This window comes from Desarmillaria tabescens (assembly GCF_030435595.1).
Source record: "Desarmillaria tabescens strain CCBAS 213 chromosome Unknown EV420scaffold_18, whole genome shotgun sequence".
In the NCBI taxonomy this organism is placed as follows: domain Eukaryota; kingdom Fungi; phylum Basidiomycota; class Agaricomycetes; order Agaricales; family Physalacriaceae; genus Desarmillaria; species Desarmillaria tabescens.
Genome location: NW_026848317.1, coordinates 482,923 through 508,215, shown reverse-complemented (window position 1 = coordinate 508,215; position 25,293 = coordinate 482,923). Strand labels below are relative to the sequence as shown.

Below are 25,293 nucleotides of genomic sequence, written 5' to 3'. Positions count from 1 at the left end.
CCTCCTCCTCATTTCGGGAACCACCATTTCTATTCCTTCTTTGAGTGAAAAGAAAACACGAGAGAAATGATGTAGGCTGTGGCGCGGTGTATCAGCCACAGATATAAAGCGGAATACCTATTTCAAGTTAATTTTACTCAAAGCAGCCAGGCTCAGACGCGTTAAATTAACCGTGCGCGCACGCCGGGTCCGGTATTTAACCATAGGATTTATCTGAAAGGGAGCGACGCGACAGGCATCTCGTTAACAACTCCGGGATCGTTTGTAAGAATTTCACCCGAGTAGTAAGGATAACCCCCGTTGACTGTTAGAAAACTAAGCTGCGTTGATCTCCCCTTCTCCAACGCGAGCTCGCCTCAATTAGTTGTTCATTTTCCCCATATTTACACCCGATGATATTAATGTACGGCATCCCATAGTCCGAGTCAGTATGCGCCATTTGAACGTGAATGTAGCGAGTGACGGCTCCGGAACGTATCTAGTGCGAGATGAAAGTTCCTGTTACTCAGAGCGGTGGCGACGGAGAAGTTTCGAAACAACTCTTCTTACCTCCCCCCGTGTTAGGCGGCTTTTGCCCTCCGTCGCGAGGGCCTTCCTATACCTGTGCAATATTAAGTATCAATCACCACTCTTTAACGGCGTCCATGTACGGCGTAGGTGGGTTTGTCGTGCTGTATACATTGTGCGCGCCATTTGAATGCGTGGCCCCGAGGTACGGTATATGGGTGTATCAGCCACGTCCGGAAAGTATCTAGTGCGAGATGAAGTATCAGCCACAGCTGCCGTGACTGACCTCGCGCGGCGCACATACAACTCGTTCCTATCACTCAGAGCGGTGGAGAGAGAAAAACTACGACGGTGAATCGGGAAGTCCATGTTCCCGTTCCAAGATATTCACGCGGCAGAATAACGCGGTAAAGGTATTATCCTCCCCCTCCTGTGTTAGGGATGATATTTTCCCATTGCTTTGGTTGTCGGTGTCAAGCGCGCGGTATTAAGTATCAGCCACCGCTCTTAAAGACTTATGCCCGGCGACCATAAGGTCTCCGGTGCAATATGAAGTATCAGCCACAAGCCATGAAACCCCCCCCCTCGTTCCTATTACTCAAAGCGGCGGAGAGAAATATAACTCTCCAGGGATCAGAAAGCTGTCTGTTTCGGTCCTAGGAAGATTTGACGCGTATTACCGGTATCCCGTTAAAAGTCGTGTCTGGTCGAGTGAGATATTAAGTATCCAAGTACGGAGCGGAGCTCGTTCCTAAGGGAAGGGAATATTAACATGTCCAATTGCCGCGCGAAACTCGAATTACCGAATCGTAATGAGGTAGTGGTCGCCGTCGTTCCCATACGCAACACAATATGCCACCGCTCGCAAGGCCAAGGAGGGGAAGGAGACATCAAGTACCATAGCTTCCCGGCCCGGTACGTATTTGTCGGTATTCTTCCTCCATATGCATCTGTTCACCGTAATGAAGTGAAGTATCAACGACCGGCGACAATTTTCCCCTTCATTGGTTACCGGGATGAAATTCCGCTATCAAGTATCAGCCACCACACCCGGCGACCTAGCCACAGAATTGCCTCGTTCCCAAGCATTTTCGCATTTAATTTTACTCAAAGCGGGGAAAGAAACACGCCACGAGGTTAGGCTCAAAGCAGTGGGGTGAAATGAAATGACGCGGGAGTCCGCAAGAAGAAGGGAAGAAGGGAAGGGAGAAGATAACAGCGGATGTAAATTAACCCGCGGCGTCATCATGATCGTTTTCTTTTAATATGACAGTAAGAGTAAAAAAGCGCGTCAGGTGTTATGATGGCCGTATTGAAAAAGAAAAACGTGGTTCCAGTAGAGTAGGAAGACCTGAGGTTGCACGCGGGAGTGAACGCTAACGCATGCTGCAAGGATTCGCCGACAGCGCCAAGGAGGAAGTCGTACCCTGACCCCAAGCGAACCCCACGTGGCAAAGGAATTAAAGTTTTAAATTTGTGTGCCGAGTTAATTATCGGGATGATGTTCGGAAATTGAAGTTGATTGGTTTCATGTTTGTTTCTTCGCTAGAGGGGGACGTTAATTGCGGATGGCGGATGAGGGGGGGGTATTTAAGGAGGGATGGGGGGAGGGAAGGTAGAGAGAGGATTTGAATTTGGATTTGGACTTGCGGTGAGTTGGCTCTTTGTGTGGGTTGTGTCGATGGCTGATAGGTTTCTCGTTAGGATCCACAACGACTTGAAATAAGATGACTAGTATTGCATTTATTCGACGACAGAGCCGCTGTTGGATGGGCGACGTAACGCCTAGCGACTACAGGGTCGCACGACGGCGGCACGCCGACAAACTACGGTCTATCTGCGATACGACGACGACGGCCGCCAGCAGACGCAGACAAACCTTCCCCACCCACATCCCCAACCACGAAGACAGAAGACTCACCTGATAACAACAACATGCCTTCGCCAGCATCGACACTCCCATACGACGTCCTCCGGGAGATCTTCACCCTGTGCGTGTCCTCCCTCCCCCCGCAAGCCGACTTCCTCTCCAACCCCGCGTGGACGCTCACGCAAGTCTGCGGACACTGGCGCACGGCGGGGGTGAGCCTCCCGGCGCTGTGGATGCGGGTGCATGTGAATTTCGATGTGGTGGCGCTGCATCCGAGGGTGGAGAGGGTGGTGTGGTGTTTGGAGAGGCATTTGGAGAGGGGGAGAGGAGGGAAGGGGGGTGAGGCTCCGGGTTAGTGGGAGGATCCCAGTTTGTGGGGGGAATCCGTTAGTGGGGTGTTTGAGGGGGAGGAGGAGGGAGGTGGAGGTTGATCTTGGGGGGGAGGAGAGTGTGCGGGCTGTGTTGGGGAGTGGGAGGGGGAGGGAGGTGGAGGGACTGGTGTTTGTGAATCCGGGTGGGGGGAGGTTCGATAGGGCGTTTGAGGAAGCGGAACCGGTGAAACTGGGGAACGTGAAGAGGATGCGGACGTGTGGGTACCCTGCAGGGGTCCTGGGTGTGCGGTGGGAGGGTCTGGAGGAGTGGGAATTCGAGAAAGGGCGTTGAAGAGGGCGGGTATTGTGTTCTGGCGGGGGGCGGGGCTGTGTCGGGGCGTGCCGACGTATGAGCAGAATCTGGAGTGGGTGGAGAGGATGAGGGCGGTGAGGGTGTTTAGGAGCTGGGTGACGCCGGCGGTGGTGGCCGGGTGGCCGGTTAGGCATGATGTCATACGCGAGTTGTGGGTTCGCGCGGGGGGGGAGGGCGTGGGAGGGTTACTTGCGTGGTTGGAACTACCAAAGTTGGAAGTGCTGGGTGTGCTTGGGGGAGGGGACGCGTTGGCGCTGAGAGGGTTAGTCCGGAGGTCGGGGTGCGTCGTCAAGGTGCTCGGCGTGTCGGTGTCGGGTGGGGAAGGAATTCGGGACGTCCTCGGAGAAGTGAGGGACGTGGAGCGGCTTGTTGTTGTGGGAGGAGGCGTACTCGAAGAGAAGGATTTGCGGAAAGTGCTCCCCAAGCTGCTTGTTGTAGAATAGAGACAGAGCTATCCAAAATAGGACATGTCTGATTGTGTAATCGGAACCAACAAATAAAAAGTTTTGGGCGGTGATCGGGTTTCCACTCCTTTATTCCTACTAATACTATCGACCGACCGACGTTTCTTGTTATCATGTCACAGTCTATGCCCACGGTGAGTGTTCCAGCTGCGATGAGGACGGCTAATGTAACGCCGGCGTAGGACGGTCTGAGTCTTCTCTCGCTTTCCGTGGCCGCAGCCAATGCCCAGCCAATCCCAGAGTCGAAGCACCGCCGTCTCTCCTCGACCGGCAAGGCGAGGAGGAGGCTCAGTGATGCTAGAGATGCTGCTTCTCGCCCTTCGTGAGTCTCCTCGCCGCCTCCATTGCCCTCACTCTCATACCCTTTCCTGCCAGGCCATCCTCCCTATCTGGCACCACCCCCGACGAGCTCGCAGGCATCTCCAGCCCGGTAGTCATACCCAAGAACGGCAAGAAACGCGGTGTGGATCATAAATGCGAGAGCTGCTCCAAGGTCCGTCCCCTCCCTCATCCCCATTCTATCCTATCCGTCTTGCTCAGACTGGCTGCGCAGATCTACCGCCACCCCTCCTGCCTCATCAAACACCGCTGGGAACACACTCCCCACTGGCGCGAGTCCAGCAAGTACGTCCTGAGCAAACACCAGCAGGTCCAGCTCCTCGAGGCTGCGGCGATTCTCTCCCACCTCAAGAGTGAGAGTTTACCGGAGGATAGGAGTTTGTGGCCGAGTTTCCTTAGTGGTGGTGTGGGGGCTGGTGGAGGGAGTAGTAGTGTGCCGGTGGGTAGGGCGGGAGGACCGAGGATGCATGATTATGATGTGCAGGAGGGGACCCCGATGGAGGTGTTGGCGCCGAGGTTTGAGTATGGGAGTGTGGGGGAGAGTGTGCCCGAGTCGGACGAGGAGGAGGAAGGGGAGAGCGAGGAGGAGGAAGAGGAAGAGGTTTGGGAGGAGAGGACTAAGCAGGAGGAAGGGGAGGAGTGGGATGGGTTCGATATGGATATGGATTAATCGGTGCGCATTGCTCTCATGATCACATCACGACTTGCATGGTTTCCTTCTCTTTCGCGCTTCGCTTTTTATCACGGACAGTCAACCAAGAATCAAACGCAAATCCTTGTATTAGTATTAGTTGTTTTTTATGTATGTACACCACTTTGGAATTTTGTCGAATCAATGGGAATGGGCTTTTATGGTGACACGTATTTTTGGGCGCTTAGTTCGGGGGGTCGGACCGGTGCCGAGGAGCCTCTACACCGAGTTGGTCGAACGTCGACTAGGCTTTTGTTATACCATCGCGCAAGACCCCTCCAGTTTTAGTCGTTCTTGTTTTGGTTCCTGTTCCACGCTTAGGAAGTCTCGCTGTTGTTTTGTTCACCGGCACCCCTCGCGCTTTATTTCTCATTCGTCCGAGTCCACGTTTTCTGCCCTCCTTCAGTGGGTCGTTCCGAGTCTTCTCTTGTATTTGTTTCCGTTCCCAAGCAAGGAGTCGTCCTCGCGTTTCGTTTCTTACTCTTTTTTTTTTTACTTATTTAACTCTCGCGCGTACTTACCTCTTTTTCCCCGAGTCATTGCTATCTTCTTCTCTTGTGCAGTACCCTGGCTGGTTTTTGGTGATAGTCTTTCGCTACTCTCTATATCGCCGGTGTTTTCTCGGTATTCAAAACCTTACCGGTTCGCGAGTTTGTCTTCCTTGGTTCTGGTTCTCCGTAGGTGTTTTCTCGGTGCCTGCGGCGCGTCCCTGTGAAGTTTGTTTTTTTCGTACCCCGGTAGTTGTAGGAGGCCTACATCCCGGTCGTGTCCACTGTCGCCTCATTATTTTTTTATCACCCTTTTGACCCTTAGCTTGAACCCTCGAAACTGGTTTTTCGGTACGAGCCTTGTCCCCCTTGGTTTTTTTTTAGTGAGGCCTTTCTTTCTTTCTTTCTTTTTGGTAGAGATGTATTCACTTCGCCTCGTTGTTTGAGCAGCCCCCCCTCCCTTGGGTGCGTACTGATTCTTTGTTTTCGCTCCAGGTCACCACGTTTCGAGGTCATCGTGTACGTTGCCCCCCCCCATTTGTCGCTATGCGGTGACTTGTTTTTTTTTGGTGCTTCGGTGCCGAATTTTGGTTACCGGCTAGGCTCTTCTTGTGCGCGCCGTTCACCATCTCTTTGCCTAGTACCACTTTGCCCCGTCTAAGCTGGGGGGAACCGTTTTCCCTTGGCATACCATCGCACCAAAACCCTTTCGTGCACGTTTCCTCATTCCCGGCTGGCGGGTTTTGGTAATAACCTCCATATGACTCCTTACCCTCGTGAAGTTGGTTTTCGTACCCCCCCCCCCCCCTCCTCCTTGTTGCCCTTGGTTCCTAGGTGTTGTGTTTTCGTGAGCCCTCCCGTCGTCTCTTGAGTTGGGGGGTTTTTGTGACTTGACCCACCCCCTTGCCTGTTCGGGATATCGGGCCGGTGCCGATTCGTTAGCACAAAAACCCTGGTCGTTCTTCTTTCGGTTTCATGCTAGGGATCGGACTAAGTGTATAAGCATGGTTCTCTTGGGGATCGCGCGTACCCCGTCCGAGTCCTCTTCTCTTATACTTTGCTTTCGTACCCTGGACCCCTGTTTTGAGCTGTGGGGTTTTTGGAATTTTTGGCTGGCTGGCTGGCTGGCTAGGTGGTGGGTTGTGTGGATTCCGTTCGTATCAATCGCTTGTTGAGGGTGGTGTATATGCATTTGTAGGTTCAGTGACTTTATCATTGCACCGCCTACCATCCAGGGTTGGGGCGATGAACACACCCCGCGGTTAACTTTGAGTTGTAATTTCTTTTGGCCGGCTGCTGGGTGTGGGTGTATACTTCCCCCAGCTGGAATATCCGTTCTTGTTCCTCATTGGTAGGTTACCCCCCGTTTCGAGGTCTTGCCAAGTGGTGCATATGATTTTTCGTTTGTTGCATTAATTATTTTTGGTGCTTGTCATCGCATTTTTATGATTGCTCCCCGTAAGATAGGTTACAGGCGATCGGTAGTTATACACCTAAGTCTTGCTCGCAATCTGTACCCTGGGTTTGCTCACCGTTCCCCCGGTTGAAGTCCGAGCTCGGTGACTTGTCTTAATCCCCTATTTGCCGGCGGGGGTGTATTAGTTCTTTTTTTTTCGTTCCAGGTCACCCCGTTTCGGGGCTCGTCGCGTTCGCTTTGAGGATGAGGCGTATATGCCTTCATTTGTCGCAGTACGAGACTTGTTTTTGGTGCTTATCATACTACTGTCTTGATGCCGGATTTTGGTTTTTTGGTTACCGGCTAGGCTCTTTCCTGCCGGTCTGTTTGGCGTCCTCTTCGTTTACGAAAATCAGAGTTGCATTACTCGAAATAGTGGGTACGGGTCTTTCCTGGCGGGCTTGGTCGGGAAGTCGGGCCGGTGCCAAGTCACCTACACCGAGTAAGTGCGTCGAACGTTGGGTTCCCACATCTCGGTCGTGTCGCCTCATTCTTTTATCACCCCCCTTGACCCTTGAAACTGAGTACATGCTTGTGTTTTCGCTCGGTGACTTGGTTTTTGGGTGCGAGCGTCTTTCCCTACGCTTTTGTTATCTCTTTTCGCGCCAACCTCCTCCCTTGGTTACCTGGTTTTGTGCTTGCACCCCGTTTCGAGGGATATGGGTGCGCCGTGCATACTTTAGTCGGTTCGGTGACTTTTTTTAAAAATTTTGGTGACTTCCGGCTACTTACTCTCATCTTCTCTCCGCGTACATATTTCTTTTGATATCCGGATTATGCGGATCTCCGTATTACAGGTTCGTCCCTAGTGTGTTGTTTTCTGCCCTTGATTAGGGAGAGAGCGTGTTCTTTCTTTTTTCCTCTCCGCGCAGTTCCATTTTGAGAATGAGGTGCGTATGTCTCCGGTACGATATACGGTGACTTGTTTTTGGTGCTTGTCTTGATGCGAGATCGGTACCGAATTTGGTTTTGTTCACCGGCTGGGCTCTTCTTTTCTGCTTTTCTGTTTCTTCTTCATTGGCGTGCACGCCATTCACAAAGCTTTATGGCATCCGCTTACTCGAAATATGGATGAGGGTCTTTACTCCTTCAAGTTCCGTGCTTGGTGGCTTGTTTCTGTCCTTCATCATTCATCTCGACGGTACCGGTTTGTTACTTCATACATATCGCGCTTAGGTGTTTCGTCTGTCGTCATTCTCTTCTCCTCTTTTAGACGGGAGATTGCGCGTTTTCCCCAATCACCCTCTGGTTTGACCAAAACGGCGTTTTGTCGGTGAGTTTGGTTTTTGTGCCCTGGTAGTTACTTGGTTGTTTTGTGGATTGGATTCGGTAACCGAGCTCTTGACAGCACCCTATTTTGACCCTCGAGCGCCTCCTTTTAAACTGGGTATGCTTTGGAGGCGCCGGTGACTTTGGTTTTTTTTTTTTTGAGCTTCCGGGACATAGGTTATTAGCTCTCGGTAACTTGTTCATTGGCGCCGGCTACCTACTCTTTCTTTCTTTTTAGGTAGAGATGAATTCGTCATGAGGTGGTGCGCACTGCATATGATTAGACATTGCGTTGGGTCGGCCTCCATAACAATTGGTACATGTACCGAGTTTTTGTTTTATTTACCGGCTGGGCTCTTTCCCGGTTTTCTTTTACTAACCATTTACTAAGCCAGGCATTGAGAGTGGGGGTCTTATTTTCTTTCCTTGTTTCCGTCCCTCATTATGGTACCACTTGGGGTGTGTTGTCATTGTTACCACTTCATCTGTCGTTTAGGTGCATTGGTCGCCTTGTCATTGCTATCTCTTTCCCTGGCTGGCTGGCTGACCGGCCTTTTCTCGGTGGTGGCTAGCGAGTTTGTTTTTGTGCCCCGGTAGTTACTACTTGGGTTTGTGGACTGTGCTTTCTGGTCGTCGCTTAGGTGTGTTTGTTCGTTTTATCGTTGCTATCTCTGGCTGACCGAAATTAGATGGGTACCGGCGTTTTCCCGGTTGTTTTTGTGCTCTCCGTTCGCCTCCCCGTTTCAACTGCATGTGTAGGTATGTTTCTCTGACTAGTTCGCCGTTTCTTCTTCTTCTTATCTTTTCTGGTGAGTGTCTTTTTGTCTTCCCTCTTGGTGCTTGCCTTTTCTGAGGGTGTACCCTGTTTCGAGGCCAACTAGATCGGTACCGGCCTTTATTCACCGGCTAGGAGGGGGTTCTGCTTTAACGCTAGGCCTAGTTTCGCGCCTCTCCTTGTTTTGGTGATGTCCCCCCGCCTTTCGAGCTTTACTCTACCGGTTAGGTTCGATTTAGGAAAGGAATGGCCGTGTTACTCGTAGGCAAGGGTTTAAATTGGTGACTACTGGTGGGTTGCAAAGTTCGGAGGATGTGCTTTGCCGTTCATCTATCACATATCGCATGTTACTGTTTCATTTCTCGAGAGCGTCGCTTGGAGAAGGGGGGGTGGGTGCGCACGTTCCTTTTGGTTTCGTAGCCCGCTTCCTTTCTGATGTCCGAGATCTAGAATGTCGTGTCGTATCGGTAACCCGGAATCATTTCTGTTGGCCGTGGAATCGGTTACTCATGTTCGATGTTCATGTTCATGTGTTTAGTCCATCCGTTCTCTTGCGGCTACTTATTTCTACCCATGTGCTGCCAGCGTGAATGATACCCTCCCTCAAAGACCGTTGTTCTCACATTCTCTTGCGGAGACCCTACTGGTATCTTCTCCTCGTGTTGTTCGCAGGTAATGTGATATGATATGGTGTTCCTGTGGCGTTTTCACATTCCGAGGGCGTCGCTGTTTTTCTTAGTATTACATGTAGATGAGGGAGCAATGTTATTTTCTTCCCTGGAGACTGGGTGTTCGGGGCGGTGATGTGGTTTCTTGTGACTGGGGGTTTTTGCCGGTGACGTCGGTTAGTGGTAGCATGTGTTTGTGCATGTGAAGGTGCTGCTGAAGTTATCGGCAAGAAGAGAGGGAGTGTGTATGTATTCGATGTTCGTTCGGCGTTTAATTAACTTCAAGTGGGGATTGGATTTGGATTTGTGTTCTATGTTCTCGGCGGGTGTTCCCCCTGAGAATTGGATTTTCTGTTCGATGCGCTGGTCTTCCCTCCGCCGGCAGATTCTCGGGGTTTGCCTTGGGATTGGTCTTGTGTAAGGTTCTTTGTGGGAATTGTTTGAGTTCTTTGGATTGATGGTACGCTTTGGGAAATGGGAACTCGTGGTTTTGTGATTCTTATGACGAGGTGAATTTAATTGATGATGCGCTCTGTGCATAGACTCGTGTTTTGGATTACGAAGGAGGGTTTTCTTATGATGACATGGCCCGAGGTCTTCTACGCGACGGATTCAAATTTTAATTCTGCTTGTATTCTGAAGGGTCCTGTCTGTGGCGCTGTTGTATATTGAACTGCCGAGGGCAGCGTGCGGGGTGCTGATGTCATTCTAATTTCTCATGACCTCTACTGACGTGGATTCGGCGTGTATACGCAAATTATCTACGAATTGTTCTCTCGTACGATTTTCCCGTCGGCGTTTAATTATAAAGTCAGGTGGGAGGTTCCTGGATATTGGGTATTGGATTTTTTTTTCGAATTGTGATGGTGGACTCGGGGTTTACCGACCGTTGCGATAAGATTTTTTGGTTTGATGTTCTATGGCTTGGGGGTGAGGAAGACGAGTTTGTATTGTGTGCCGGTACTACTACCATGGCCCGAGGTGGGTTTAGCTGTCAAGGAGAGTTCCTTCTACTGAGAAGTTGTTGAGCTCACGAGTTTTGGATTATGCCTTGGCCCGCTCAAGGATTACTTAGCTGTCACAGAGATTTCCTTCTAGTAGCAGTAGCGGTAAGTAGGCGAATTCGATTTTTAATCTTGTGTGGGTTCCTGCTGCGAGGATAAGGACTTGGACTAGCGAATTTGGATTTGAGTGAGTCATATATTATCATGAATGTAATAATCCCAAGTGGCCTCGTTCCCGGGAATAACGCTCGTGCAGGATTTATGAATGTTAGGAGTCGACCTAGGAATTTATGAATGGTTGGACCTAGAATGAGGAAGGAGGGGCTGGTTATGAAGGATTAATCACCGACTCCTTGGTCTGGGCCGCGTTTTCGATCTTTCAGCATGAGGATACCCGGTAGATTGGTGGTGGGAGGATGTGAGCGTTAGATCCTCAGGGGGAAAGAACCGGTGCGAGGATCCGATGGTGGGGGCCTGAGTTCGGCGTCTTCCTGGTGGTTCTGATACGTGCATGGGAGGATTGGATTGGAATATGAGGGTCCTTGCGTATTGTTCACGGAGGGCAGGACCGGACTGTGAGATTGGGACGTGTGCTCCTCGAGGTTACCAACTTGCGCGTTTTGTCCGTCCTTTCGTAAACATGTCAAAGATCGGCGAAGGTTAATGTGAATGCTTTACGGGCCAGGAACTGGATGTTATAAGTGTGATTATGAATGAATGCTGACGGTGAAATTTGAATGAGGTTTCAGCGCGGAAGAAGAGTTTGAGGACGACGATAGAGAGCAGATGAGAAGGGCGTCAGTTGGCATATGTTTTCATTGAAATTGTTATGTTATGACACAACGTGAGAGGTAAGTAAGCATAGGCCCGAGGAGATGTTGCTATGGCGTCCGACAAAGCGACATCGGGACCGTTGGAGTTTTTTGTGGGTGTCGGGTAAGATGTAGGGCTGCCATTTATACTTGAAAGCAGAATGACACGGCACCGACGTTTGACACATAGTAAGAATGAAGCACCCACTCTCCCCTCCTCCGGGAAGGATATATGTAAGGTAAAAAGAGCCCTTCTCCCGGTCCTAGCAACGGGCCATAACGTGACTTACGGTCAGTCATCACTCCGGAGTGGCCCAAGCAAGATCTGACCGAGGACCGATTGAAGGAAGAAAAAAAAAGTTCCACGGAGGCAATAATCATATCAGAGGAAGAAAGAGGAAATCTGAACACGAGGTGATCGTGGCGACCCTGACCGATGAAGGACCCTCACTCTCCCACTGGTTCCTCGGTCACTTGTTTTTCTTTTGCTCCGAAGGCCCCTACCCTTGCAGCACGGACTCGGAGGATGTAAATTTCGCCAGAGGATCTCGCCGAATTACGGTTACATAAGAGATGAAAAAAGGGGCCGGCGGCGGTTTTGCGAGGTTCTCTCAAAAAGCGCCAGCTATGTGAGGGCTATTTTAATTTGAACCCCCCACTGCTCCTCCCATTTCATCCCATCGAACCCCACCTTTCTTTTCCTTCCTTACGTTCTCTTCCTCCTACCACCACCATCGCCACCACCACCACCACCACCGACATTGACGACGACTACGACGACACGAACGAATCCGATGCTCTTTATTACACTAGTGACGATAGCACTATTCGTGTTCGCCTGGAAGCGTACACTACGACAACCACGCTCCTCGGTGCCGCTACCGCCAGGTCCCAAGCCTCTTTGGCTATTGGGCAACGTCTTCGATCTAACAGCGAAGGAGCTCTGGCTCGTCGTCACGAAATGGGGGAAGAAATTCGGTATGTTTTCCTCTCACCGTCTTCTCGCTTTGAGAAAGCTGATTATATGCGCCTAAGGCGACGTCGTCTACATCCACGTCTTTGGTCAGGGACTAGTGTTCCTGAACAGCCCAGAAGCAGTCAATGATTTACTGGATAAGCGGGGCTCTGTGTACTCTGATAAGCCACAACTAGTTATGATTGGAGAGTTGTGCGTGTTTTGCTTTTTTCTCCGGTTTGGACGCGTCCTTATTGATTCCGCAGATGTGGATGCAAGAATATGGTACGCCACTCCACGCGTTGTCTAGACCCTGTATCACTCATTTAGGGCGACAGGTCGCATTTACCGGCTACGGCGACAAAATGAGGAGGCAGCGTAAAATCCTGACGAGCGCTCTGGGTATCAAGGCCGTTCCGGCGTATCATCCGCTTATGGAAGAGGAGACGCAGGTGTTTTTGAGGAGGCTTTTGGCTACCCCCGATGAGCATTTGCTCCATACGCGCAGGTATGCTGGAGGACTTACCCTCTCGGTATTGTACGGCTACACGGTCGAGTCCAATGACGACCAGTTTCTCCGAATGGCCGAAGAGTGCGTGGATATCCTCTCAAACAGAATCGCATCTGGCGGAGGGATTTGGCCGGTGGATATCTTCCCTTCGTTGAAGAACTGGCCTCTCTGGGCTCCAGGCTCTGGGTTCAGGAAGAACGCGATGATCTGGAAGGCCAAGATGGAGGAATTTGTGGAAAAGCCGTTCGAGTATACTCTCAGGTCGCTGGTATGTTTTCTTTGTCGTTTAGACTTTCTTCATCGCGCCTCATTTCGCGACAGAAATACGGGACTTATGCGCCTTCATTCTGCTCAAGACTGCTCGAGGAGATGGATAACCACTCTGATCAGTTTATGTTTGATCTCAAATGGACGGCGAACTCGATGTATTCCGCCAGTGGAGATACGGTGGGTTATATTCTTCTGTCCCTGGGGCTTATCGTTCATGAGCTTTCCAGACTATCACGACCGTCATGCATTTCATCTTGGCTATGATACTCCATCCCGAGGTACTCGAAAAAGCACGTCAAGAGATTGACAGCGTCGTTGGAACCGAACGTCTCCCCACTTTTGCTGACCGCGCTTCCTTGCCTTATGGTACGTGCGCTCGTAGCTCGCGTTCGGTTCCACTAATTTACGCATATATCTGCAGTTGATGCTATTTTGAAAGAGACCTGGAGATGGGGTGTTCCAGTTCCGCTATGTACGTGTGACCATCTCGAGCGAGACAGGATGATTGATTATGCCCTCTAGGCCTCCCGCATCGGCTCATGGAAGACGATGTCTATCGGGACATGCTCATCCCCAAAGGTTCTTTGGTAAGCGCCGAGCAGAACTTAATGGTTTTTCCGGGGTTTCTTATATGCGATCTTTGTTTTTTTGTGTAGGTATTTGGGAACATCTGGTGCGGAAGACTTCTCTTCCTTTTCATTAAACAACTCTGACCCGAAAGGTCATATTTAGGTCCATTCCTACGAGACGAGTCGATATATCCGAATCCTGATGCCTTTGAGCCGGAGAGGTTTTTGAAGCCTGTGGATCCTGTGACCGAGAAGCGGAGAGATGTGCGGAATTACGTGTTTGGATTCGGGAGACGGTGAGTCTTTTCGTGGCCATGGCTCGTATTGTTTTCGGGACTCATGGTGGCTTTGTAGGACGTGTCCTGGTTCACATCTCGTCGAGTCGTCGGCATGGCTGTTGATAGCGAGTATGCTGGCCATGCTGGACATAACGAAATCTGTGGACGATGAGGGTAACGTCATCGAACCTGTGGTGGAGTTCGATAATTCGGTGTTTAGGTATGTCTTCCTTTTTCTTCTTATCTACCTTCTCCCGTCGCTCACAGCAGACGGAACAGAACACCAAACCCATACAAGTGTACCATTAAGCCTCGATCTGAACAAGCTGTAAGGGTCATCAGTCAGGCGGGTCTGTAATTGCTATAAATATTGTTGTTGTTCTCGGTTTTCTTCTTTCGTTTGTGTTATTCTTAGTCTGTACTTATCATCATCATCAGCATGGGATGTTTTATTGCATCAATTTAATAATCATCACGCACGCAGTTTTTTTATCATCTCGGGCAGCGGGGGAGTGAGCAAGTTGTGTGTGGGTTCCTGAGGGAAGACAGGAAAGAATGTTCCCATGAGATAGATACACCGGTCGGGGGCTTTACTATGCTTCAGCTTCATGTGTGGTAGGCCTACCTGCAATCCTTCCTTGAATGAAGATTGACTTGGTGATCCCTAGTAATACTCGGTCCAAACAACCAACCAACCAATTTCGCTTGAAGAAAGAAGAAGATTACACCCCCCCCCCCAAAATCTAAACATACAACCTTTCCTCTCCTTCCACACGGCAAGTATGATCATGCGTGCGGAGCCAATACGGCTCGGCTAAATCATAATGCTTCTTCTTTCCGCATGCTAGTCAGTATCCCATATCCATTTATGTTGGGACGTGCTGGTGTGCGTCTCTTCCTTGTGTTCTTCCCCTATCTATCTCATGGCAGGCTTTGATGAAACTCTTGGTGCGCTGCTGGTTGGCGGGCTGGTAGGCTATGGCGTGTGTCTTGCCTTTGTGAATCGTTCTGAGCGAGGGCTGATTGGGATTTGGGTTTAGGCTCTGGGGTATAACCTGCGTGCAGACGTATACGTTCTTCACGACGAATCAGAGAGATCGGATGGCGTTCAAGTTTCTTGTGAGTGTCGTGAGTGTTAAACGTAGTTCCGATTGTTCATCTTGGATGGTAGATTGCATTCCTTCTGTGAGGCCCTCCCTCAAGTTCATTTCTAGCTAAGGCTCAATACCGTGTTAGTATCTTGGACACGTTCGACTCGGTGTTGAACGGGCACATTCTTTATTTTTATCTCGTCAAGAATTATTTGAACCCTTTGGCTATCTATGTGCCGACTTGGTATGTTATGTTTATATACGTAGACTCAGGGGACTCGTTGATCGTTTTTCGTTTTGTAGGAGTGTTATTGTGAGTGCTGTTAGTCTGAATGGGCGCGCGCGCTGAGATGTGATGGAGCTCCATGTTGCGATCACGGTACGTGTTTTGCTGTTTTTCGTTATCTCCTTCGGTCTTAGTATGAGTTCGCTTTTCCGTAGTCGATCTCTGATTTCATAATACGGAGGTGAGTTTTTTCTGCGCGCTCGGACTTGCGGGGTTCTAGCTCATGGACTACTACTACTAGTATGTTCGCTCGCCGGGTGTATCGATGTAGGACTGTTTCGAGCTGGATTAGTTGGACCGGTGCTGATCTAAACCTCGGTTTCATAGTGAGTAGTGGGAATAAAGTGATAACACTATGGATTGTGAGAGGGTCTTCTTTCCGAGGCCGACGATTTAGTGGCTGATCATCATCATCATTCAGGCGGCGGTATCGGTTACGGACTTGGGTATGCTATTCATTCATGATTGTGGGTTATACACGAGGTAGTAATCATGCGGTGTGGTTGGTTTCGCACAGTTTGTGGTATCGGTGAGTTCGACTATCCGTTATTCAATACGAAGAGTTTTTTTATATTATATTCAAAACAGTGATCACCGCTAAAGCGTCCGTTGGCATTTGTCTTTTTTTAAATGTGTGAGACAAGGATTCTGAACTTACATACAGGTTTGGGATCTCGAGTTATCTGGAGCTGGATAAACTCTCGGTGCGTGTTGGTGTGGTGGAACGCGAGGTGATGTTTTTATTGATTTGTTTGATATTTTTAGTCATTGTTGTACTTGAACTTCGCGGCGGGTACCACGAGTGACGTGAGCGTCGCGCTCGCATTGTGTTATTATCTCTACGCCTCCCGTACAGGGTTCCAAAGGTGATGCTATGATTCCTCAAAACACCGTGTGAGGGGCACTAATATTGCCTACTAGGACCGACTCGCTGATAACTATTCTCATGGCGTATACGGTGAACACCGGATTGGTGGTCGCGTACGTGTTCAACTTCTCCCTTCATATCGCCGTTCACATGAATTGACCGCCGTACAGAGTCGACGCCGCACTTGGCATCGTTACGTATGCTGCGATGCCTCATAATCTCATATTCCTCGGTAAGTTAATTGAGTTGGCTCCAAGCTCTAGTCTTTCATTTCCTTATACCTAGGCTTCTACTTGCTTTTAAGCAAACGTGAGTACTCCGCGATCCGCAGCCTAGAACCTGGACTAATATGTGCTACCACTGGGCAGTATACCTAAACTCGTACCTCGCCAGTCTCAATGCTCGCCAAGGACTACGCGAGATGAGCAACCAACCCGTGTCCATCCAGTTCACAAACTTTGCGCAATCTTCCGGCCGGTTTACGAACACGAGCGAAGGTGAGGATACACAATCATCACGTCCTGTGTTGGGCGAGAAGGTGGGATTTATTGACGCTGTTATTGCACCCGGGCTCACTTAATCCTTCTCTTCTTAGCGATCACATCCGACGGCACTGTCACTCGAAACGGGTAATCTGCAAAAGAGATCCCAGCCAGATAGTAGCACCAGTTCAAATCCTTCTACGCCCATCACAGCAACGACGGCGACGTTGACCCCCGGTCTGGCTGTGTGAACACGCCGGACGTCTCGAGTGGATCTGCTACTTCTATACATATTCATTATTCATACTCTTAACTTGTTTTCCGCTTGTACAAAATGCCGAGATGGCGTACTAAATGAATACCACCACCGCCTACGCGTGTACACTTACTTTCATAATGGGTGCGGGATTCGATCTGAGCTCAAGTGGATATCTTCTTATACATGCATTCAGTTGTGAGGTAACTATTGCCGTCAATCATACACGACCTGCGGGAGACCACCGAGGATTGTTCGTAACTATGCCGTCCAGCCCACCTTCATACACGCCGTCCACACTCAGCTGCAGGTCGGGGGCAATAGTTGCATTAGCCTCCATCGCCCACAGTGCAACAGCGACGGTGCTACGGGTGCAGTTGTCAGATATAATTCTACTTTCCGTTTCGAGGAATTAGACAGGCTCACTTGGTTCCACTGTAATCGAGAATGCCTTGATGAACCGGGAACTTAGCTTGCGGCCTGGACGTAGATTATCAGCTCTTCGGCCACTGGATGACGTGACGTCCAGCTTACCCTAGGTTCCCGACTCGCTTGCCCATCATCCAGCCATTAACAAACAGGTACGCCCGGTAGGGTTGACCGAGCGGCTCATTGAAGTTGAAAGACATAGGCACGTCAAAACCTTCTGGAATATGCAGATCGAATGTCGTCACGAAGAAGCCGACGCCTGCTGCAGATTGGGGTAGACCATCATTTAGATCCCTCGACTCCCATGGCGACGTGTCGAATCCAGGCAAGTGCCAGCCTTTACGCTCGCCGTAAAGACCTCCTTCGTTGAACACGCCACGGGTCTTGTCGGGAAAGCTGACGGAACATTAGCTTTGCGTATACATATTTCACATTGGCGGTGGCACTCACTCAGTATATCCCCCGATTTTGCCCTGAACCCGCCACTGTGTGAACTTGCCGGAGTTGAGCTGGAATCCACGAATGCCACGAGGACTTTTAGGAGAATTGGGATTTGCTATGCATCACACAAAGGTTAGACGTTGACAGCTCCTAAGAACATGGCACGCACTTCCAGAAGTCTCGTTCAGGCCCATATTATCCTGCCAAGAAATACGTTAAAAGCAAATTGTGCGTCAGAAGTATACGCGCATACCTGGACTACTGTGATGACATTATCGCCCGGTAAAACAGCGCCTTCTGGGAATGTGAATACGTCATCCGTCTCCTCGAGAATGTTTCGGTTATTGGTGGAACTGGCAAGTGAACATAAAAAACATCAGTACCACAGCATGCATAGATTTACTGAATCTCTCACTTTCCGTAAGATGTTTTCAGAAAGACATTATTGAGCCAAACGCTTGCGGCAAAGGCTACACCGGGCCGGTATCAAGTCCGGCCATCGGGGAAATCGGTTGAGATTGAGCTCTCACCTTCGCCACCGTTTATAGAGAGATTCAGGCTCTGCTCGGTTCCCGTCCCATTAAAATGTCCTCTCCAAAGAACAATATTTTCGCAGCTACACGTTGGAGCCATTTCAATGAATAATTCAATGTAACAAGAAAATGACACGTACAACCCGTAATCGCATCCGTACAAAATTGTCCCGTCGGTATAATATGGTTTAAGAGGGATATTGGTCGTGGTATGGTTCGCAACGACAAACGAACCATCGTCAAATCTTGGTCGAATCTCCGGCAAGCTGTCTCGGAACTTCCATCCCTCCAATGTCGGACCCACTGCGATGTCCACGGATGCCGACGACACTGAGAGTTCCCCTACTAGGCCTCCGATTGCCGTCAAGGATGAGGATGCATTCACCGATAACGCAGCGCCATTCCAGGTTACAGACCTAACCACAGCAGGAGCTATGATTGTCAACGGGGTACTGGTATTGAGGTCGCCTTTCAACGCAAGTTCCGTTCCTGATATGCTTGCCGAGCGCACGAGATACGGTCCACCCACGATGACGGACTGATTGGTTCCCAGACCCCAAAAGTTGAGCAGTGAATCACTCGCGTCTCCAGCAATGACAGGTGCCCAGAAGGTGGCAACCGTGTCAGAGTCGGCGAATAACACCAACTGCGAGTCGGAGTCGTAGACCGTCACCAGGCCTTCAGTCCCCGTAGGGAAAGAGAAGATTGTAATAACGGAACTCGGCGTGAGCGTGGCGCGGAATGATGAAGCATCATAATTCTTTTGGAAGGCGCGACCTGTGAGCGATAAGGCGATCTCATGTTCCTGAGAAGTATCACCATAGATGAAGAGGATATCTCTGCCATCGATGACACCAGCGAAAAATATTGGCGCTGTGGAATACAGCAGTCGTGAGGAGCCAAACGCGTAATTGGTCACGATGACTTTCGACTGTCGTCCACCAAGAGTAACCGCTGAAGCGATAATCGGTACCTGAAGGTCACCCTCTGCTGTAGCAACGTTAATCTTGAAGTCGGTAATATCACTATCCGCAAGCGGTGAGCGAGTGTATGGGGAAATTTCAAATTTGAATGAAACACTTACGTCGAGGTGGAATCGTTATGCCTTACAATGTAGAATCCAGCTTGCGTATCAGGGTTGAGGAGGTAGGTCGCAAAGACCGCATCAGACGACAGTATTGAAAGACCCGTGGAACTGTCAGCAATCCAATCTGTCTTGTAGAATTCCGGCGAGCTTCGGACGAACAGGCCTTGCCTCTTCAGTTCGTCGTATTTTGTCGTCAATTGCCGAGCCTCGTCAATCTGAACCAGTCTGAATTGTAGTGCACCGGGTTGAAAAAATCTGACTTACGGAAGCTCCGTAGTCGTATGAGGTGTAAACCTTTGCCGAAGTTAGCAGTTTGATTTAAAAAGGCCATCAAGGATTACCCCACTGGTTTAAGAAGTCAGCAAGATAAGGTAGGAGATGCATAACATAGACGGCTTACTGGAACGGAATTGCTCCCCAAGATGTACCGCTACAGCATGGCATTAGCAATGCACAGTGAACCAATCAATACATCGACCAACCCGTAAAGCATGTAGTAACTGAGCAACTTCGCATTGCTGGCCCATAGCTGAAGGTAGAAAACAGACATGAAATCGGGACCCGTTCGGACGGCACAAGGAGCATAGCCTAATATAGCTAGTAAGAAGTCGCTAGTAGAGTGCTACTTCAACACGTTACCTGGTGCAGTTGGTCCCCAAGCATCGAACGAACCTCCCTGAAACTCTGCCCAGTTTACATTAGCTTAGAGTGCGAACACAGAGAAGCTGCGCGCACCGGGGAAATACCAGGGTTGAGATGGATTGACCGCTTCATGGTATTGATGGTAGTTCAAGGTAACCCTGTTCCAGTCCAAGGGATGAGAGCAGTCGAAGCCTTGAGGATAAGAATCCAGTCTGACAAGGTAACGATAAGAAGTAGAAGATAGTGCTTAAGAAGAAGATAAACCCGTAAAGATCGACAGCACCCTGAATAGAAGCAATTTTGTTAGCATGCACGTTTCGAAATTGACCACACAAACTCACAGTCCCATTGATGAAGTTGCGACCTTGTCCTGGGTCATTATAGGTAAGGGGTAGTACGATACTTGAATTGCGATAAACTTCTTCAAGCTCAGCAAAATACTCTCCTCCAACGCTCTGAGTGAATTCGTTATCTGAAATAGCAATTCAGCATTAGTCGTCTTCGAGTTACAAAAAGAAGCTGACCGATCTGTATAGCTGACAGAACGAGTGATCAGGATAAGGCACGTCGAAACACTGATGCACTCACCAATGACCGGCCCTCCTTCGGTGATTTGATACGGTGCTGTTTCTTTGATGATCCCGAGAATATAATCCATCCACGCATCTCTCCAATCGGGAGCACTTGTTCGCAATGTTCCAGCAACTTCTGATGTGGCCCAATGTGCTATACCGCCTGCAGAAGTCTCTGCGTTGATGTACTGAAAACGGTAAGCACTCATCCACAATTCAAATCGGCGCAACTGACTGGGCCTAATGATCTCAGTTGAGTGCCCTAGAACGGCAGAGGAGAGCTAAAACATACCAGGGCGTAGAACGATCCAAATACCCGCTTTCAAAGCGGCCTCGTACAACGGCTTCAGAGCTCGAAAGCCGTCAAAGTCCACCACGCCGCGCGATGGGTTGAGGAGACCCATGTGAACGTAGACACTGACAGCATTCAAACCTGATGCCTTGACCTTTTGCAGGATGTCGGGCCATAAGGACGGGACAGGTAACCGAAATGTGTGGAATTCCCCGGAGCTGATAATCATCATCAGTATCAGGCACTTCGACCGAATAGAGGATATTTACTGTAAGAAGATCCTCTGACCACGTAGCGACAAACTGTAGTTGTCAAACGAGACTTGGTCGGTGAAAGAGGCTTCACGACGGTACAAGGTATCGCCACTCTCATGATGAATGGTAGACTTGGCGAGCGCCCCAATATTGCTCCCGTAGAAGAGAGCGGAAATCCACGACCAAAAGAGTAGGGCAACCGTCCATCGTCGAAAGAGATCCGTTGGCATAATGCGGAAGTCGGAAGAGATGCTCATTTTGAGGGATATCTGGTATTATTTTCCACCAAATCATCATCGACACTTTTTAAGGCCAACCGTGTGCGAATGTAGGACCTTCGTTTACACTGGACGGGTCCCCATGACCCACGCCGTATCATGGGAACAGGGTCGAAGCACACAGAATAACATCCGGGCCGCTTATATCTGTCGGATAGTTCAGAGACCATCGACGCTGAGTGAACTGGCTTCTATGCGTACCGAGGATTCTCCGTATCATCACCATCTCAAAGGATTTACTTGAGCCTCCGTAGCTCAAAAGAGCGACGTATAAAACAGCTGCGAAAATGTACGGTCTTGGTCGGGCCGTGCCACACTCGCCACTGGAAGAAAATCGATGAGCTTCGACCCGACATGCGGTCGACCTGAGATGCACCTTGTGAGTAGAGCTAACGTTAGAGCTCGGTCGTTTGGACGGTGGCTGTTGCGATGAAGTTCTACAATAGAATACAATAGATTGAATCAACTATCAGGTTAAGTGTCAGCGAAGCACAAGCGGAGTATACCGAATACGGGCTCACGTGCGGAAGTGAAGTTCAGGGCGTCAGTTTTCACGAATCTCGTGGACGCTTGGCAGTACGCGGTGTAACTGAAACGTTGATCACACTGGTGATCGTTTAACGGGTTCTTGTAGCATATGTCCCAGGACTTAAAGACTGAGAAGGAAGATGGCCGAACTACATTGAGGGTTTTAGATAAGTATAACAGGCGACTTGGACGCCAAGAGTGTGAACAAGAAGCATTGAATGACATACTATCATATAGGCGAAGGTCAACATGACGAGCGGCGACTACGCTCGTCCCTGATGATCGTAGGGGGTCCCGGTCCTAACAGGCCTAAGCATGATCCAGGGTTGAAGAAGGTATACTTAGTGCGCATCCACATCCACGAAGCTCTTGCAAACCCGAAAGACATGAACCTGGACGGCAAATGCACATATCCGTCGCCGTGCTATCCCCCAGAGGAAGCAGGGCGCAATTGCAGCCCGTTTGAGCTGATTAATCGGATAAATATTGAAGAAAACCATGGTTGTCGATTTACTGTTATGAGTGCGTATTCAACACACAGGAGAAGAAATGGAAACCAATTTGACTCACCTTTGCTCCTGCTCCATAGCATTATCCGATACCTGCGGCGAAATCCGCAACTGTTGTCGCAAGCGAGGTCTCAACGACAGTGTTGGACATGATCCAGACTAAGGGGCCCGCAAACGCAATATTGGCACATCTTTTGGAAGCAGTCGATGGGTCCAGCTGGTCACTTCTATAATGGAAGATGATCGTTTAATGAAACCATGTACCACGAATGAACAGAACTCACGTCGTCGACGTCAGCGTGAAGTCGTCTTATCTTCTTAACATTGACATGCGCCTAATCATTCACCTTCTTGTAGTCGTCACCGGTGCTTCTTGCACATGCTCGACCATCAGCTCGCTTCCGAAGCGGAATATACGAGGCGCAGACACATGTGGTGGATCACGGTGAGCTGCTATTATTGTTGACTGTCACGACGAAAAACATGAACGCAGTGACGGGCGACACCTGCTAGGCGAAGAGAACAATGGGGAACGAGTTTAATGTCCTGTGTTCTGGTCTAGCCTAGCCTACGACTGATCAAAGGCGATGTTTCCCGAGGCGTAAAATGAACAGGATAGGGGAAACGAGCTGAACCAAACGACTTGCGGATCTATGCCAGCTAGCTCATAGAATAGCGAGTCATTCCGGCTCTACGTCGTAAATGATCGTTCATTAATTTGCATGATGAACCAATGGGGAATGAAAAGCCAGAGAGTATCACTTCTTGATTGGTGCAGTTCCGAGCGTCCTTTGGCATGGTTCTCGTGCGAAAACTCAAGATACGGAAGATGTCGGCGGTGATAGAGACACATTGCGAAAATATGAGCAGGAAAAAATGCTGTATGCATTGAGAGGATAGTGGACCAGCATCGCTATGGGCGTTTGATCTTACCAATAATTTATCCGTGTTGACCAAAGGTGTCCCACGAACATCGGCTCTTAAATGTCCTCTCGAAAGCCAGACGACAACTGAACGACTATAACACCACGGACACCCATCAGGAATACCACCGTCAGAAAGTCATCTTTGAAAAAGTATGCGGTCGACGACGTCCCTAATGAACAGTCCATCACGGGCATGACACTGAGGTAGTGCAAACATGCTTTGTGAAAACAACTGCGACATCATCGTCAAATGGCGACGGGTACTGAGATCCAGCATGAATGAAGTGAAGGGAGGAATGAGACTCCGCACGCGATCCGATTGAATAGGTGAGCAAGCTGGGAGAGGTGATCAACGGTGCTGCCCATCACCGTATTACCCTCTGGATAAAGCGCGAAAGAAGACTAATACACCGCGGCTGTTGCAAGACAGGCAGCCATCGTAGCACAAAACGACTGGAGATCCTTCTGCAAGCAGAAAGCGGGGAAGATGGTGTTCCATCGCAAGTTAAGGAGACGTGTCGGGGCAATTTAGATGAGCTTCGCATACTTCTGCTAGCGGGACAAGCAGGCTGGCGGGCCTGTGATGCGTGCTAAGGACGGGGTGCTACAGGGGGTGACTGACGATGATGACGTTGCCAGTCATCGCAGTACGGCAGGATCTCAGCTTTGTCCAGTCAGAGCTGGCAGCGCGCTTTGATCATCTACGCTTTGCTAAAAGCAGGGCTGAAAGAACAACATTGAGATAAAGCCTTCACGATGTAACGCTATAACTAACCTGGAGCGTGTATTGGACAGAAACCAAAGACACGGTTATATGTCAAGGTCATGTCGCTCAAAGAGCATTAAAGCGTTGTGTACCCATTCATCGCGTCGATGGCGATGACACGTACAAGGGTGCGCGTATTTTCGCCGTTTTCCTCCTATTGTGTAAAGGTTTCCCAGGTAAACGGACCGTAACGGATTCCTACGGTGAAACATCCCTGTACCCAACGACGAGGGAATGGGGGTATCTTCATAGAAACTTGGCTTCCTTGTAAAGCTCGTAGTATGAGCCACCGCTGTCACGGGGAGTACCTGAGTCTGATGGAATATTGAAGAACATTGTTCATCAGGAGATGATATGCAAGTCTTCTGTTCCTAGTGGAACATGTGGCTACGTCGTGGGTGTTGTTCTAAACGACGGTGGTCAGCGTACGCTCACCAACAGAGACAAGATACGTACCAGTCAATGTTCAGATCCGAGTGAAAACCTCCCAAGTTCTTAAATCGAGCTGTTTTAGAATCGTCGTTTTCTGAGGGCCTTTTCCATGATTGAGCGCCAACCAAAACGACTATTTTCGCCTCATATAAAGTTCGAACCGTCAATGTGTCAGATCAAAGGCCAAGGTTTGGGCAGGGGTGATGGGGATGGGAAGCGGATCAGGGTGACAAAAGACAGGTATGGGAAGGACTGGATGGTTTTCACAATAGAAGGCGCCGTTACAGTGCAGCCAGGCACGGGGATGCATCATTCTCTGAATCTTAAGCAATTGAGACCGTTGTGTCAAGTCTAGATGGACAAGAGGCACTTTACCTCTAAAAAAGAACCGGTAAATTCCGCCCGAGAACATTTGCACTAGTTTTTCCCGCTTTCTGGTTGGTAGTAGAGACCGTGTTAGCGTAGATTCTTCGACTCGCATCCAAAGGGAAACAAGGACGTCGCAGTTCTCTTGTGTCGCTATCAGCCTCACAATATAAACAAGGGAGGGTGAAAATACAGAGTGTAACTCACGGAAACAGAACGACTATCCATGTTGGAAGGTATATGGCGTCGCAAATTCGTACTACCACAGAAATTTCCAAGCCATATCGCATCCGCTGCCTGGTACCAGAAGATGACGGATCGTACAATGACACCTGGAGATAAAAGAACGTTCAGGTCAGAACCTGGGGATAGTAATTATTCAACGCACCTCTGCCAGATGAAACGAGCTAGACCCCTTGAACACTCGAACGAAGTTCCCTTGAAAGCGGGGCCAATTGTATAGCAGCATTCGATGCAGGTGCAGACAAGGCGCGCAGGGGCCATGTTTGTCCACAGCGAGTGATTCTGTACGATTTTAGAGAGAAGAAGACAGAATTTTTGCTTGGCTCAACTTATACCCTTTCCCGAAATAAATAAAAATAAGGTATAATAGATTTCTTACAGCGCCTGATGCCACGATACTAC

At 49.6% G+C, this 25,293-nt stretch overlaps 5 protein-coding genes across 5 annotated transcripts; 3 read left to right on the top strand and 2 right to left on the bottom strand.

The window, feature by feature from the left end:
* Nucleotides 1-1,193: 1,193 nt before the first annotated feature.
* Nucleotides 1,194-3,578, bottom strand: EV420DRAFT_1764413 (uncharacterized protein). Its single transcript, XM_060480777.1, has 3 exons — nt 2,429-3,578; nt 1,311-1,457; nt 1,194-1,258 (listed from the first exon to the last, which is right to left on the bottom strand). The coding sequence occupies exons 1-3, from the start codon at nt 3,193-3,195 to the stop codon at nt 1,198-1,200; spliced, it is 975 nt and encodes a 324-aa protein (XP_060330584.1). The 5' UTR covers nt 3,196-3,578; the 3' UTR covers nt 1,194-1,197.
* Nucleotides 3,579-4,751, top strand: EV420DRAFT_1544807 (uncharacterized protein). Its single transcript, XM_060473250.1, has 4 exons — nt 3,579-3,659; nt 3,708-3,847; nt 3,901-4,018; nt 4,079-4,751. Exons 1-4 carry the CDS (start codon nt 3,639-3,641, stop codon nt 4,532-4,534), a joined length of 735 nt encoding a protein of 244 aa, XP_060330583.1. The 5' UTR covers nt 3,579-3,638; the 3' UTR covers nt 4,535-4,751.
* Nucleotides 4,752-11,471: 6,720 nt separating this feature from the next.
* EV420DRAFT_1544775 (cytochrome P450) lies at nt 11,472-14,103 on the top strand. The gene is made up of 12 exons (XM_060473249.1): nt 11,472-12,005; nt 12,063-12,195; nt 12,249-12,267; nt 12,321-12,761; nt 12,815-12,940; nt 12,991-13,129; nt 13,185-13,235; nt 13,286-13,350; nt 13,420-13,436; nt 13,485-13,628; nt 13,687-13,830; nt 13,890-14,103. Exons 1-12 carry the CDS (start codon nt 11,822-11,824, stop codon nt 13,966-13,968), a joined length of 1,542 nt encoding a protein of 513 aa, XP_060330582.1. The 5' UTR covers nt 11,472-11,821; the 3' UTR covers nt 13,969-14,103.
* A 296-nt stretch (nt 14,104-14,399) lies between these two features.
* EV420DRAFT_1544765 (uncharacterized protein) lies at nt 14,400-16,726 on the top strand. The gene is made up of 18 exons (XM_060473248.1): nt 14,400-14,593; nt 14,651-14,729; nt 14,782-14,795; nt 14,847-14,954; nt 15,063-15,080; nt 15,143-15,168; nt 15,229-15,254; nt 15,315-15,349; nt 15,409-15,433; nt 15,505-15,516; nt 15,576-15,591; nt 15,652-15,691; nt 15,753-15,853; nt 15,909-15,968; nt 16,026-16,087; nt 16,141-16,164; nt 16,224-16,393; nt 16,451-16,726. Exons 1-18 carry the CDS (start codon nt 14,534-14,536, stop codon nt 16,586-16,588), a joined length of 1,014 nt encoding a protein of 337 aa, XP_060330581.1. The 5' UTR covers nt 14,400-14,533; the 3' UTR covers nt 16,589-16,726.
* Nucleotides 16,727-16,813: 87 nt separating this feature from the next.
* On the bottom strand, nt 16,814-21,570 carry EV420DRAFT_1309049 (glycoside hydrolase family 35 protein; the record flags this gene model as incomplete). The annotated part of the gene is made up of 22 exons (XM_060468541.1): nt 21,323-21,570; nt 20,859-21,268; nt 20,586-20,807; nt 20,302-20,501; nt 20,067-20,197; nt 19,990-20,009; nt 19,819-19,937; nt 19,723-19,767; nt 19,566-19,671; nt 19,484-19,513; nt 19,425-19,428; nt 19,348-19,377; nt 19,081-19,298; nt 18,137-19,021; nt 17,994-18,079; nt 17,879-17,933; nt 17,717-17,816; nt 17,633-17,663; nt 17,473-17,578; nt 17,128-17,418; nt 17,020-17,073; nt 16,814-16,958 (listed from the first exon to the last, which is right to left on the bottom strand). Exons 2-22 carry the CDS (start codon nt 21,098-21,100, stop codon nt 16,814-16,816), a joined length of 3,120 nt encoding a protein of 1,039 aa, XP_060330580.1. The 5' UTR covers nt 21,101-21,268; nt 21,323-21,570.
* Between the last annotated feature and the right edge of the window lie 3,723 nt (nt 21,571-25,293).